At 53.6% G+C, this 15204-nt stretch overlaps 2 protein-coding genes across 2 annotated transcripts in view; one reads left to right on the top strand and one right to left on the bottom strand.

Annotated features, from left to right (window-relative positions):
* The window catches only part of Foxp3 (forkhead box P3), a 10900-nt gene extending 8853 nt beyond the window's left edge, over positions 1-2047 (top strand). The window contains exons 10-11 of the mRNA XM_013508158.1: positions 757-858; positions 1040-2047. Of these exons, the coding sequence (XP_013363612.1) occupies positions 757-858; positions 1040-1189 (252 nt within the window). The 3' untranslated portion in view covers positions 1190-2047. The remainder of the gene's footprint in view (positions 1-756; positions 859-1039) is intronic.
* On the bottom strand, positions 1966-14569 carry Ccdc22 (coiled-coil domain containing 22). The gene is made up of 17 exons (XM_005411347.2): positions 14357-14569; positions 13129-13306; positions 8989-9121; positions 8161-8267; positions 7981-8047; positions 7721-7899; positions 5373-5567; positions 4766-4828; positions 4558-4677; positions 4069-4188; positions 3866-3982; positions 3660-3761; positions 3455-3562; positions 3116-3211; positions 2844-2903; positions 2694-2768; positions 1966-2326 (listed from the first exon to the last, which is right to left on the bottom strand). The coding sequence occupies exons 1-17, from the start codon at positions 14404-14406 to the stop codon at positions 2213-2215; spliced, it is 1884 nt and encodes a 627-aa protein (XP_005411404.1). The 5' UTR covers positions 14407-14569; the 3' UTR covers positions 1966-2212.
* Between the last annotated feature and the right edge of the window lie 635 nt (positions 14570-15204).

The raw sequence follows: 15204 nt of genomic DNA, 5'->3' as shown, positions 1-15204 counted from the left end.
GGGGCTGGGGATTTAGCTCAGCGGCAAAGCGCCTGCCTGGCAAGCGCAAGGTCGTGAGTTCGGTTCCCGGTACCAGAGAAAAACCAAAAAAAAACCAAAAAAAAAAAAACAAAAAAAAAAAGAAAGAAGTAACAAGCCTACCTCTCAAGTCCTGTTTCCCTCTGAGTGCCCTCACTGTGGGCTCCTCCATTAACGAAGCCCTGAGGAGCCCCAAGCCTTGCTTCAAGTGTGACCCCTCCTGCTGGCTTCACCCCAGACCTTTCCCAAACCCAAACCTAAACCACTAGCCCAGCCAGTGCAAGCCAATTTCTGAGCCTAAACACACTGCTTTGCAGATGTTCACTCTACTTCTAATCCCACCTGAGCCAAAGCCCCACCCTGCATCTAACCCTGTCCCCAATTCTCCACCCTACCCTAATTCCACCCCCAAATCAGACGGCTCAGGATAGACCACTGCCCCTCTCACCCTGACTTTGAGGGGACACTCCTCTTACCCTACCACAGCCTCTAAGCCAGTGGTAGCAAAGCTATGGCACACGTGCTGCAACAGGCTGTTTGTAGCATTGAAAACTATAAGCTGGGCATGGTGGCACACGCCTGTACTTCCAGCATTAGGAAGGCTGAGGCAGGAGCATTGCTTTGAGTTTAAGGCCCGCTTTGGCTCTATAGTGAGTTCAAGGCCAGCCTGAACTACGTAGTGAGACTCTCAAAAAAAAAAACAATGAAACTCTAAAAGGTCCGTCATCACTGCTCTAGGCCATCCTGGAGGCTCCTGAGAAGCAGCGGACACTCAATGAAATCTACCGCTGGTTCACACGCATGTTTGCCTATTTCAGAAACCACCCTGCCACCTGGAAGGTGAGTAGGTCTGGAGGTGGCAGTGGCTGGACAGACTGAAGTATATAGCTCAGAAGCAGGCAGAATTGGGGCTGGGCTCCAAGGCAGAGAAGGGGGGCAGGAGGTTGGTGCCAGTGGGGGCTGCTGGGCTCAGTGGATCTTGCCTGCCCCTGCCCTGGCCCAGCTGGTCCTCCTCCCACAGAACGCCATCCGCCACAACCTGAGCCTGCACAAGTGCTTCGTGCGGGTGGAGAGCGAGAAGGGGGCCGTGTGGACCGTGGACGAGTTTGAATTCCGCAAGAAAAGGAGCCAGCGGCCCAGCAGGTGCTCCTACCCGACGCCAGGCCCCTGATCTCAACGCCAAGGAAAGGAAGAAGGATGGAAAGGGTCAAAACTGGGGGCAGAGGTGGTGGGGACAGGGCTGACAGGCCCCAGATATGTCCACAGGCACCGGGAAATGAGGTGTCCACTGTCTCACCTGCCACAGCCCCTGCTCTCCAGCTTAGCCACCCTCCTGGATCTTATCTTCTGCCCCAAGGCTGTTCAGAGGGTCTCCACTCCCAGCCCAGCCCTCACCACCACAGCCCCCCAATATGGGACCTCGAAACCAACCACACACACAGCTGCCTCAGCCACCCTCATAGATGGCCTTGGAGTGGAAAAGTCACACACATACACAAAGAGCTTGCCTTGGTACATGCAAACGCCCCCAACGCTATGTAGTCACATAAAGTCATGTGTGCACACAGTCCTGTCAACCCACACGCCCCAAAGCACAAAGCCACAGCCAACCTCTGGGCCCACAGAGGTGAGGTCATGCAGAGGTGAGCCCCGGCTGCCCCCAGACGCAGCATCAGTACCCTCGGGACCACAGGTTACAGAAAGCCACACAGACACTTAACTGGTCACACAGGCTCTTGTGCAACTCCCAACACATGCGCTCAGTCACAGACACAGCCTGTTAGGACTTGTCCGTGTATCTCGCACACATGCACGTGCATACACACTCAGCTCGCCAGTGTGCCTCCTGAGTCCCACGAGGATACACGGACTCACCAAAAGGTGCTGACTGTCTCACTTCCCAGCCACCCACTCCCTCCCGAGCCCTGATCCATGCCTCAGCTAGACTGCAGAAGAGCCCCTCCTTTATTTGGGATCCAAGGCCCCCAGCTCCCATTGCTCTCTCCAATAAACTGCAGCCACTTCTCCATGCTGGGCTATCACCCCAGATTGGGCTTGGGGTCAGGTGGGGAGGCATCTGGGTCTAAGGCCTCAATGGGAGGGACTGGATGGCCAAGAGAACGGCTAGCACAAGCGCTGTCTCCATTACCCCAAATCCCTGCCTATGGCCGGGGGGACCTCCACCAGGGACTCTTCAGGCCTCCCGAACCCGGCCCAAGAGGCCAGCATTCTCCTGGCGGAGGGCTCTGTAGTCCTCACAGATCTTCTCCAGGTTGCTGAGGGTCTTCTTGCTCATCTCCGTCTCGATCTAAGGCGATGTGATGCATATTCCCTCAGCACATGAAGGGCCCCTGCCCGGCTGCTGCTCAGCACCCTTCCGGGGCAGCCACCTGGGCCCCTCCCACCCCTGCAACAACAGCCTGCTCCTCCCACTGCCAGGCCTTGCCACGTGTCGCTCCCTCCACCCAAGGCACCCCCAGCCCTAAGACGCAGGCATGAGGACCCTCAAGGCCGAAGCCCAGGCTTGGGTTAGACACTCACCCATCCCAAGGCCCAGGCACAGACACTCAGAGGCAGAGCTAACCCTCTAGCCGTAGACTGTCCGGTCCCACAGCCACTCGGCATAAAGCAAGGAGCTGCCCCACTGGCCTGGCCCCCTTCGCCCGTGGTCTCACCTGCTCCTCAAGGTCTCGAACCTCCCGCATTATAGTGCCTGTGTCCTCAATGGTCTGGATGAGCTGGCTGCAGTTCTGGGAACAGCAGAAGCAAAACGCTTGTATCCAAGCGGCCCCTCCCACCCAGTCCCCAGGCGCTGCCCTCCTCACCTCATGCAGGGCCGCTAGATACTTGTAGGCCTTCCGAACAGCATCATCCTTCTTGGCATCCTGACCAGGCAGAGGGAACCTTAAAGACCGAGGCAGAAAGCTCCCCTCCCGGCCCCACCACCTCCATGCCACCACAGGGCCACCCTCTCCCACCCACTCAGAGCAGAGCCAGGCCCCCGCATCAATGTGTTCTTGGGGCTCGCAAAGGGCCCAGGTGCTGCTGGGGCCGCTGGCCCCACCCCAACCTGCACATGCGCTGGCCTGTCCCACACCTTGAACACAAGCTCATCAGTCACTGCGAACGTCCGGTCCAGCTTCCCAGAGAGGGAGTTGATCTCCTTCTGAAGCTCCTTTGTGTCAGACAAGATCTGGCAAACACCAGTGAGGCTGTGAGCCCGCGTCCGGGGCAGGGTGACCGGCCTGGTGAGGGGGCTCATGCACATGCACTTGGGGCACGTGTCACTGCACCAAGGATATCTGGGGTAGACGGTCTGTGACTATTCCATGTCACGTGTGGCTGGGAAGCTCTAGCTATCAGAAGTCATAAGGACCCCATGTGACAACCCCACGCCTGTCTGCCCATCGGTCCTGCCTGCCAGGGCATGGCGCACCTTAGTGATCTCTTCCTTCTGCTTCCGGATGTTGCCCACAATCTCCAGGATGCGCTGGGTGTAGGCCTGCCGGGACACATCCCTTGGCAGAGTCTCCAGCTCTGACACCTAGGCAGGGGGACACAGCGGACACTCCCCTACGACCAGCACCCCCAGGACCACCAGCCCACACAGCCTGCCCCCCCAGGACCCACATGGGCCTTACTAGCTGCTTGTAGACCTCCTCCTTCCTGCGGGCTTCTTCAGCAGCTGCCCGGACACTCTGGTGCAGCTCCTGGATTTCTGCCAGCCGTCGGGAAGATTCCAGCTGCCGAGGGCCCGTGGTCAGAGGGCAGTCAGCAGCACTCAGGGACTGTCCCCTAAGGAGGTGCCAGACCTACGCCACCCAGAGCCCAGGACCGCAGCACCTACCTCCCTGCAGTCCTGAAGCTTCCGGAGGTGGCGGTACTCAGCAAGAAGCGGGACCCGGTGCTTTTCCCACTGACCCGCCAGGTGGATGACCCGCTGGGCGCTGCTCTCCACCACAAGCTGGTAGGGGGAGGAGGACATGTCACACAGGCTGGGCCCATCCAACGCTGCCCCTCTGGCCCAGCCACAGCCTCAGCCCAGCTCACCTGCAGCTTCGCAAGGTTGGCGGCCCCATCAGGCAACAGCTCCACCGCGCGGCTCTTCAGACGCAGGGCTTGCTCCCGCTCTGCAGTGCTCAGCTTACTCTGCCGACACTCGGCCTCCACCTGTCACAAACCACAGCCCCCGCCCCAGTAAGCCCAAGCAGCCCTGGCCCAGCCCAAGACCTCCCATATGATAACGTGGCCCTCCAGCCACTCCAGGCCCCTCACCCTCCAGCAGTGTGCTGATGCCCAGGAGCCCTGAGGAGCTGACCAGCACCTGCCCACAGAGACCCACCAATGCCCACAGACCTTCACAGCCACCAAGGCCTGACTGATGCCCATAGGCTCCTTTAGGCCCACAAAGCCCCCAGCCTCACATCCCCCTTACACCCACCAATTCTCCTGAAGCCCCAAGTGCCCCAGATGTCCCCCCCACAATGCCTGCTGACCTCCCACCCTGCTTAAGGCCCTGTTTCTGATCCAGCCTCTCACCTGCACAAGATTGATTCCCAGGGTCTTCATGTCGGCTTCAACTTCCTCCATGCTGCGGTTCACGCCCTCCAGCTGCTCCCGAAGGGACTCGAGTTCCTGTTCCTGAGCCGCACGCATGTCCTGGGAGGCACAGGCCAGTTGGGGTGGAGGTGTCAGGCCCAGAAGACAGGCAAGGGCCCGGGTCTGTCCCCTCCACTGCTCTGCTCACCTGTTCAGGATGCTGAGAGGTGGCCGGCACATCTGTCACCTGAGCTGTCTGGGCCTGGGGCTCCTAGGGGCATGAAAAGGGGCATCCTAGATGTCAGGGAAGGCCTGTCTGTCATGGCCCAGCCTCGGCACCTCAGAGCACCCCCAGTGCTGTACCCACACCCACACAGCTGCTCCCAGAGAACCCTCGGCCTGACACAGCTGCCCCAAATGTCCATGAGAAAGACGGGCCGCCATTGGGAAGCATCCAAAGGGAGAAGCTATACCTAGAGGAAAATTAGGAAAGGTGGGGTTTGTACCAAGAACACCCCTGCCCCCTAATGTCATTCCCACAATCTGTCCTTTCTCCCATGAGGTCCCCAAGAGCTAGGCAGTGGCGGAAACCTATGGCATGCATGCCACAGCGGCCTGCTGGTTATCATTGAAAGCTCTGAAAGGTTCACCATCACTGAGCTAGGGGAATCCTCTGGACATCCGCCCCAGCAAAGAGTGGGTCTACCTAGCAGACACACGGGAACCTTGCAGAAAAAAGTGGCATTTATACGTGAAGCAGCCCTCGAGCCTGCCACGCCCCATCAGCACCCCCATGTCCACTCAGGCACACCCACCAGATGGAAGGTGAACTTCTCTGAATGTGTGAAGCGGGAGCCCTTGGGGGCACTGGTCTTGGCCCCAGCACCCCAGGCCTGCAGCAGCTCTCCCAGGTCTCGGGCTTGTGTGGAAGCCCCCGCTGGACCCCAGCTCTGGCGCAAGTGCTCGGCCACCTGCTTCTGCAGCCTCTGCCGTGGGGCCCGGGGATCCTCCTAGAAAGAGCAGGCAGGGAAAAGGGACAGTGTGAATGCCTGCTGACCCCAAGGACCTGCCTCGTCCAGGAGCCACCTGACACGTCCCACCCACCCTCCAGTCTTTCCAGAGGCCCACTCCGTCCCACTTCCCTGCCCCACCAGCCTGGATGCTACCTGAGGACAGGAGGGAGCCTCTTCCTCACAGAGCACCGCTCTCTACCTACTCTCTCCCAGCCTAGAGAAGGATGGAGGAGAGAGAAGCCTGGAGCCCCCAAGTCAGAGGGCCACAGAAAGAATGTATAGGACAGAACAGACAGAGAATCAAAGGTGCCAGCCAAAGAAGGGGACAGAGTCAGAGAGAGAGAAAGAGAGAAAGGTGAAGGAGAGGTGAGAACAGAGGCAGTTTCAAGATAACTGGGGAAATCTGATTGTAAACTCAGTATCAGATGGTATGAAGAGATCACTGTTAATTTTGCTAGGTATAAAAATGGCACTGTGATTACATTAAAAATTAAGTGTCCCTATGAGTGGACAGATGTAGTCTTACTTAAGGAGAGTTGAAATGATAACCAGGATTTGCTGGGCTTTGGTGCTAAGGATGGAACCCAGGGCCTGCGGCATGCTAGACAAGTGTACCACTGAGCCACACCCCTAGCCATGGGTGGGATTTGTTTTTTGTGTGTGCGTAATACTGGGGATTAAACCCAGGGCCTTTGCACTGAGCTACAACCAGCCTTTATCTACTGTTTATTTTGAGACAGGGTCTCAATGAGTTACGAAGCAGCCCAGGCTACGCTCAAATATGCAGTCCTCCTGCTTCAGCCTCCCAGAGTGCTGGGATTATAGGAGTGTCACCATGCTTGACTTGCTTTAAATAATAGAGAAAAAAGTTGAGGGACAACAGAGAAAGAAAGATTGGAAGGTGGTAAATACAATTCATTAGACTATTTTCTCTACTATTATGTTTGAAAATTCCTGTAAGTTTAAAAAGACAGGGAGGTCAGGGATGTAGCTCAGTGGTGTGGCACCTGCCTGGCAAGCACAAGGTGCTGAGTTCAATTCTCAGTACCAAAAAAAAAAGGGCTGGAGATATAGCTCAGCGGCATAAGCACCTGCCTGGCAAGCGCAAGGTCCTGAGTTCTATTCCCAGCACCAAAAAAAAAAAAAAAAAAAAACCAACAACAACAAAAAAAAGATAGGGATAAAAATGCCAACCAGGGCCGGGCAGGGTGGCACATGCCTGTAATCCCAGCACTCAGGAAGCCAAGGCAGGAGGATCACTGTGAGTTAGAGGCCAGCCTGGACTACCAAGTAAGTTCGAGGCCAGCCTGAACTGCACAGTGAAACCCTGTCTCAAAAAACAAAATCAAGGTCCAGGGATGTAGCTCAGTGGCAGAAGCGCCTACCTGGCAAGCACAAGGTCCTGAGTTCAATTCCTGGTACCAAAAAAAATACAAAAAGAAAAAAAAATAACAGCCAGGGAGGTAGGGACAGACAGAAAGAGACAGACGCAGAGATGGACAGAGAAGGGAACAGAATAAAGATGGGCAGAGAGGAAGATTGGAAGAGGGACAGATAAATAGGTAGACATGGGAATAAGGGATAAATTAAAGAGGTGGACACATGGTAAGGGGACAGATAAAGTGGACAGAGGGGAAGGAAGGAATAAACAGGTAGAGAAAGGGCAAAAAGGGACAGAAAGAGATGGACAGAGGTAGAAACAGAAACAGCACAGAAATGAGGAAACAGGGCGAGAAAGGGACAGCAATTCCCAAGAGCGAGAAAGCCAGTGACAGAAGCTAGACACAGAACCGGTAAGCACTGTGACAAGTGCGGAGACAGAGAGGGAGAGGCTGAGGGACAGGAAGAAGGTGGGAAAGACAGGAAGGAAGGTAAACAACCGCGATGCCTCCAAGTGTCAGGGATGCAAAACCCTGTCACTGCCCCATTTTTCAGAACGAGGTGAGGCCGTGAGAAGGGTCACTGACTTGCCCCCAGTTCAGTCTCCCTGACTGCTGTGTCCTGTCAGGTGGGGCTGGGGAGATGTACATGGAGAGGAAGCGATGAGAGAGGACGACCAAGTGGGGAGGGGGGGGAGGGGCGGGGGGCCGAGGGAGACACAGTCACTGACACGGGAGGCAGGAGCCTGGGCGGCGGAGGGCCAGCTGTACCTGGGTGGGGAGGCGGGGCGCCCTGCGGGGCCAGTCCTCGTCCCCCGGGCGGTCCCGGCCTGTGGGCTGGCGCACCTGCATGGCATGGCTTTCAAGGAGTGAGGCCGCTCTCCCAGCAGGCCCCAGCACCTGCATGGGGACTGGTAGCAGCAGGGGACTCGCCTGGAACTCCTGAGGCTCTGGAGGCAAGGACGAGTCAGCCAGGCCTCCACACGACACCTCTACCCTCCTCCCTGGGCCTCCCCACAGCGCAGGCTCACCTCTTCTGGAGCTCAACTCGGGCATGACCAGCCGGCTGGCACGGAAAGGCTGCTGGTGGGCCGAGCCCTAGAGGGACAGCAGAGTCACCAGTGGGAGGGGGCCAACAACCTAAACAATCGGATGGGACAAGGCAGACTAGGCAGGGACGGCCATAGTCAGACAGGAATCAGGCATCCCACCTGGAGGTGCTGCAATTTGGGAGTGCGAAGGAGAGGTGGGACCCAGGGCAGGGCCACCTGGTCTCGTATTTGGCTCCCAATGGCCCGGAGGAGAATAGCCAAGTCACCTATGAGGGCAGGAGGGTTTATCAAGTAACAATGCTGCAAATCTAAATGTGCCCGCCATGGTAAACCAGCCATGGCTCCTGACCCCTCATCCATAGATACAGATTGACCCAGCTAACATTCCCACGCTCAGTCATTCAACAAACACTGGGCACAAAGTAGGTATCAGTCACTGTTTTAGACACAAGAGTGAGCCACCTCAGGGGAAAAAATGATAAAGGTCCCCATCCTCACGGACGCAGCAGGCTAATGGAGGACAGAGCTCGTGAACAAGATCTTAAATATGATCCATAACAGTCAAGTGGTGCAGGAAAGAAGGTCTGAGAGGAGGCTGGAATGCTCTGCAGGTAGTCTGAGGAAGCCCTCCCTAAGGCGACACGCAAGCAGCAACCACAGGGGACCAAGCGGTAGAGCATGAGAAGACCTAGGGATGAACGGTCCAGAGACACAAAGGCCCAGAGTATGCCCAGCATTTGGGGAACACCAAGGAAGCCCAGGTGGCCAAAGTGGAGGGAGCGAGGAGGAGGGTGCAGGGCAGTCGGGGAGTCAGCTCAGCCCCCAGCCCTGTGCCACCTGCCCTGCATCTGTCCCCGCAACCCCTACCCTACCTCGCAGCTCTCCTGAAGACACTTCTACCTCCAACTGCAACCTTCACGCCACCTGTCTGCCCCGTCACCCCAAGAACACGCCCCATCCCCTCCCCGCCACCCCAGGCCCCCACACCTGCAGGCTGGTCTGCATCCTCGGAGGCGTCACTGGGCAGCCGCTCAGCCAGGAAGAGAAGCAGGTCGCGGAGGTCCGGCTCACTGGGGTAGAGGAAGTTCTGATAGCCAAGCTCCAAGGGGTATCCCAGGTCCTGCAGGTTAGCAGTATTAATCAGGTGACAATGCTGGGCTTTTAGACACGGCCACAGCAGCCAGGCAGGCAGCAGGCTCTTCCCGCCCAGAGCCCTGGGCCTAGGCCCACCTGTGCGCACTCTCTCACCAGCTACCACCCGTGCAGCCGGGCCTGGCAGGAGAGAGCCCCATTTCTGTCTGACTGTGCCGGCCCCATCACCCGTCTGTTGCTCAGGCCGCTGGCCCCTCCCAGCAGTGACCCTTGTTACACCTGTCCCAGAGGCTCTGACTCTGCTCTCCTGCCGGGACTCTGCAAAGCCTCCACGCCCCCAGACGAAGCCCCAGAGCAGTTAGAGCTGATGCCACAGAGCCAGAAAGGAGATTAAAGCTCTGGTCTTGCTGTGACTCAAAGTCCAGAGGCCACAAAAAAGAAGATGGGATTTCTGCCAAATGGAAAGAAAGAAACAATTGTAAGAAAAATATAATTACCAGAGTCAAAAGAATAATGACAAGTTGGGAAAATTATTTGGAGCCCATATCATGGGCAAATAGTAAATCTACCTATTATACAAGGAGTGCCTAAAAATAACCAGGAAGGGCCAGGGGTGTGGCTCGGTGGCAGAGCTCTTGTCCAGCAAGTATGCAGCCCAGGGTCCGATCCTCAGCACTGCAAAAGAAAGGAAAAGGAAAAGGAAAAGGAAAGGAAAGGAAAGAAAAGAAAAGAAGCAAAAGCCGGGCGTGGTGGCGCACGCCTGTAATCTCAGCACTGGGGAGACTGAGGCAGGAGGATCGTTGCAAGTTCGAGACCAGCCTGGGCCACAAAGTGAGCTCAGCACCAGCCTGAACTGCATAGTGAGACCCTGTCTCAAAAAGACAAAAAAAAAGAAAGAAAGAAAGAAAGAAAGAAAGAAAGAAGCAAAGAAGACCAGTAACACAATAGAATGAGATGACTCTGAGGATACGGATGGGGCTGGAAAACTAGCTTGGGGAGAAAGAAAACCCTACTCTACCAGAGCTGTGCGGACCCTGACAGCAGACTCTCTGGACTCAAACCAAAGCTCTGTCTCTTACCGACCATGCAATCTCAGGCCAATCACTCAACCTCTCTGTGATACACCTTTTTCATGTGGAAAAAAAAAATGCCTACCCCAGAAGGTTGTTGTGAGAATTAAATTAGTGACTACAGTGTAACCACAGTGTCTGGAACAGAGTGCTCACCTAAAAGCCGTTGTGATAAATGTACATGTGCTCTGGGTCCCGGTATGAGCTGTCTTTATTTTGGAGAGTCACAGTCAAAAAGTGTGAAAAACCACTGGCTTTTAAGCTACTTTACTTTGGTTTCTTTCTGACATCTGCAATCAAAGAGTTGTGACTGATATGGAAACTTGCTCCAAGAGTGGGGTGTGTACAGTGGCTGATGCCAAAATATGGAGGAGTCTGACATGCATAAATAGGTACCAGGAGCAGGGCAGAAAGCAGCAATGCTGCGTTAGAGGCCCATTCTGCCTGCTGCTGGGAAACTAAGGCAGATGCGCCTCCTGACCACGGAGAAAGCCAGACTCTCTGCTGTGCACTAAGGTCAGCATGAGCCAGGGCTGGTACACACAAACAGCAGATTGCACCGAGAGACGAGAAGACCAGAGAACATGGGAAAGCTTGGCCCACTACCTTGACACCTCCCACTGGGCACTCTCCAGGCCCAAGAAGACATAACTGCGGCTCCGAGTGCCATCCTCCGGGACACAGCCCCAGGCCAGGGGACAGACTGCCTGCCTCATGAAGCCACCAACACCCCCCAGACAGAAGGCTCTAGGAAGCCTGACAGCTAGGTCAACCTGATAACCAAGGGATGTGCACAGCCAAGAGGCCTGTTGGTAAAAAACAGAAATTGCACACACGTGGCCCAAATGCAACACCTCCAATCACCCTGAGCCCTTCGTCTAAATGGGAAGTTTCTGCTGGAGTTGGCCTATTGCCCCTCTGCCACATGTACTTGTGGGGTACGCTGGAAGTGTTTACACTGACTATGCAGCCCCAGGGTGCTGGAACACAAGCAGCAAGGTCAGGCGTATCCATTAACAGTAATGCCATTTACACAAACATATATCCATCTATTTATACATTAACTCAGTCTTTACCGTGTGTGTGTGTGCGCGTGTGTGTGCGCGCGTGTGTGCGCGCGCGCACGCGCACGCACGCGCGTGCATGCATGCATGCTAGAGATTGGAACCAGGGTCTCATGCATGCAAAGCACATGCTCGAAAACTGAGACAGGGCCAGGGATATAGTTCAATGGCAGAAGCGCCTGCTTGGCAAGCACACAGTCCTGAGTTTAATACCCGGCACCACCCCAAAAAATAAAGTTAAAACTGAGCTATACCTCCAGCCCCTTAACTCATTTTTAAGTCTCACAGCAGCCCTACATGATAGGTATAATTCTTATACCCACTGCACACATGCAGAAACTTAAAACCTAAGAGGTTAAAAGACTAGCCCAAAATCACAGAACCAATGAGCCACAAGGAATGGCATTAGTTGAAGGGTTTTTGTTACTATTATTGTTGTTGTTTGTGGTACTAGGGATTGAACCCAGGGAGTGCTAAGCTACATCCCAAGCCCCCTCCTTTTTTTTTGAGACAAGGTCTCTCTAAATTGCCCAGGCTGACCTCAAATTTGTAATCCTCCCGCCACAGCCTCCTGAGTAGCTGTGATTACAGGTATGAGCCACTACGCCTGTTTGAGAGCTATCTTTTTTTAATACTGGGATTCTGAATTCAAGTGTGCTCTACCACTGAGCTGCACCCCCACTCCTTTTTTCTTTTCTTTTTTTTTTTTTTTGGTTTGGTTCGGTTTTTAACTTTTAATTTTATTTTTTATTAGAAGATATTTGTCGTACATATTGATCACATTCATCATAAAGAATTTGTACCTGTACATAATATATTTTTTATTTTGAGACAAGGTCTCACTAAATTGCCCAGGCCAGGACTCAAACTCACAATCCCCCTGCCTCAGCATAAAGGCTGGAATTCCAGGAATAGTGGCACATGCTCAGCTGGGAGCTCCTGAATATAATAACTGGACACAGCTGTGGACTTGGGAAGGATGAGTACTCCACTAGAAAGGTGCTTTACTTGACCTATCACAGAGACACTTTTGGAATTTTTATAAGAGGCAAGGTGCATATAGTTGCTATAGGAGACTGTTTTAGTTGACCAGCCTATTTTCCCTTAGATAATCATCCCTCCCTGAACTTCATGAGACCATAAAAGAGCAGCCAATCACAGTGTCCTATAGAAAGACCATGTGACTGGGGCTGGGGATTTAGCTCAGCGGCACAGTGCCTGCCTGGCAAGCACAAGGTCGTGAGTTTGATTCCCAGTACCGGAAGAAAACCAAAAAAAAAAAAGACCATGTGATTGAAACTGGGCCAATCAGTGCACACAGTGATTGGTTTCAGAGTAAGCATGACCCAACCAGGGCCTCTCCTGCACTAATAAATGTATACTACAGAGTGGGGGTATATTTTGATACCAAGTTTTTTTTTTATACCAAGTTTAAAAGGCAGAAGCTAGGGACAATTGAATCAACTGTTATAAACTGGATCAACTCATTTCATCCTTCTAACAACCTTACTTTTATAATCTACATTTCACAAATCTGAAAACTGAGGCCATAGCCAGGTACAGCACAGGCATGTAATTCCAGTACTCAGGGGGCTGAGGCAAGAAGATTATGAGCCCAAGGCCAGCCTGAGCTACATAATAAGAACCTATCTCAAAAGAAAAAAAAAAAAAAAGAGAAGAGAAAAAGAAAAAGAAAAAGAGGCCCAGGGTAACACATTCAGCAAGTGTGAAGCTGAAGTCTCAACTACTCCTGCAATTTGGCTACAAAGTCAGCAGCTGTAACCACTAAGGAAAGCTAAGCCACAAAAAGAAGTAGCAGTGAGGAAAGGCAACAGTTTCAAAGGAACTAGTTACTTTGTGAAGGAGGAAGGAAGAGGATGTGTACTGGGAGCGGCACTCACCATGCAGGCCTGAGCCAGGCTCATGGCCAGGCGGAACCGGGCAGACATGGCGACGGGCAGCAGAGGGCTAAGGCCAGAGCCCACCGCAGGGTTGATCACACGCAGGCAGCGGACCACGGCCTCTACAACCAGCTCAGTGGTGAAGGCTCGTAGGGTCTGCACATCTGGAGGGACTGCCCTGAAGAAAAAGGCAGGCTCGATTGGGGGAGCAGTCAAGAAACAGGGATCAAGATGCCCCATGCAAACTTCTAGAAGCCCTAGAACTGAGGTGACCTGGGGAGGTGTCCAGGTTCAAAAGGATCTTAGGTGTTAGTGACTGTGGCTTCCACTGGGAAAACAAAGAACCACCTGAACCCTCAGGTCCTAAGACATTAGGGGGAAAATGGTAGATGGAAGGAACCTGAGTTCAGAGAAATCTTGAATTTCCCCTATGCTTGAAAGCCTCAAATATCTAGGGCCTGGGACGGTGAAAGAAAGGGCCCCAGCGGCGGCACGGTCTCTGCATTTCTGGGTCCCCAGATACCATATTCCGTGTATGTCAGAGACGCCTAGATACTGAGCTACTAGAGTTTAGAGAATACACGTTGGGAGGCTGGGGTTCTCAGAGTTTCAAATGTCAGACTCACTGCGTGTCAAGATCCCTGGACATCAAGACCTTCTAGATTCAAACTATACAAAACTTAGGCACCCAAGATGTTGGCATCCTGGGCTCTTAGGGCCCTCAAATTGGAGGAATTCTTGTTTGTCTGAGTGACCAAGTGCTGACTGATACTGTTAGATTTTAGTCCTGGATTTTAAAAGTCTCAAGTGCTTGGGAAACTAAAGTTTGAAGGTTCTTAAGTATCCAGTCTCAGAGTCTGGGGATTTCCCAAGTGTCAGGGTCCTCGGGTTTTAAGTTCTCTGATTCTCAGAATACAAGTGTCTCCAGAAATAAGGGCCCCAGAGTATTTATGTCAAGATTTGCAAATCTCAGAGTGCCAGGTCTTGAGGTTCCAAGTTATAAGGTCTCACGACGCTGGGTCCCGGAGTTTGGGTTTACCAAATGTAGGGCTCAAGGGACTTAGGAGGCCCCTGATGGCGGGGGTGTGTGCGTGGATCGTGGAAATTGGAGTCCTACATGTCAAGTCACCAGGTTTTAAGGTTCCCAGGTGACGGGGTGGGGGGTAGGTCCCCCGTTTTAGAGACCCGGATGTGGGCAGCTGGGAACGAGTAGGAGCTGTGTACTTACGTGCCGGCCTGGCGCAAGGAATGAATAAGGATTCGATCTGCCTCCTCCATAGTGAAGCCCAATCGGGGTCGAGGGCTGGATCCAGGACGGGATCCCAAAAAGTGGGGCGCAGCTGTTGGAGCCCTGCTCCGAGCCCGCAGTGCACAGAACGTCACCGGCCTCGAGGTGAGAATTGGGAAGTGTAGTTCGCTTAGCGAGCGGGCTTGCGCAGGATGCCTCGAGGCGGGGTGTGAATATGTGCGCACGGGCTAGAGTGCGCAATGGATGCTGGAAGATGTAGTTCTTCCTCCTGCAGTTGCTCGGGCTCTTGCAAGATAAAAAGAAACAGATGGGAGGGGAGGGACGCGACAGAGAAGAGCTTTGTTTAAAGCGGCATTCATTATCTGGGCTATAAATGTGTAGAGTAGAGTAGCATGCAATCCCAGCCCTCTGGGAGGCTGATACAGGAGAATCGCAAGTTCCAATTTAGTCTGAGGAATTTCGCAATTTAGCGAAATTCTGTCTTAAAATAAAAAATAAAAAAAAAAAAAAAAAAAAAAAGAGGCGGGTAGCTGAGTGTGGTGGTGCACGCCTGTAATCCCAGCACTCAGGAGGCTCAGGCAGGAGGATCGTTAAGAGTTTGAGGCCAGCCTAGGCTACAAAGTGAGCTCAAGGCATGAACTGCATAATGAGACGCTGTCTCAAAAAAGACCAAGAAAAAAAAAAAAAAAGAGGGGCTGAGGGTGCAGCTGAGCTTAAAAGCCTTGGGTTCGATGCCCAGTAATACACACACACACAAACACACACAAGTGTACAAGTGAAGAGCAGGGATTTTAACACAAAGTGATTCCTTCATTCCCTTTCCTCAT

The sequence above is a fragment of the Chinchilla lanigera genome, unplaced genomic scaffold, assembly GCF_000276665.1.
Source record: "Chinchilla lanigera isolate Chin_1 unplaced genomic scaffold, ChiLan1.0 scaffold00142, whole genome shotgun sequence".
In the NCBI taxonomy this organism is placed as follows: domain Eukaryota; kingdom Metazoa; phylum Chordata; class Mammalia; order Rodentia; family Chinchillidae; genus Chinchilla; species Chinchilla lanigera.
This window is presented reverse-complemented; position numbering and strand designations above follow the sequence as displayed.

Bases quoted from the DNA above. Each gene is read 5' to 3' on its own strand.
- Ccdc22 (XM_005411347.2), bottom strand. From the start codon at position 14,406: ATGGAGGAGGCAGATCGAATCCTTATTCATTCCTTGCGCCAGGCCGGC. The intron at 8,268-8,988 runs GTGTGGGGGCCT...CTGCCCTCATAG, and splicing joins GGATGCAGACCAGCCTGCAG to GTGACTTGGCTATTCTCCTC. The intron at 3,983-4,068 runs GTGAGCTGGGCT...TCCCCCTACCAG, and splicing joins CCAACCTTGCGAAGCTGCAG to CTTGTGGTGGAGAGCAGCGC.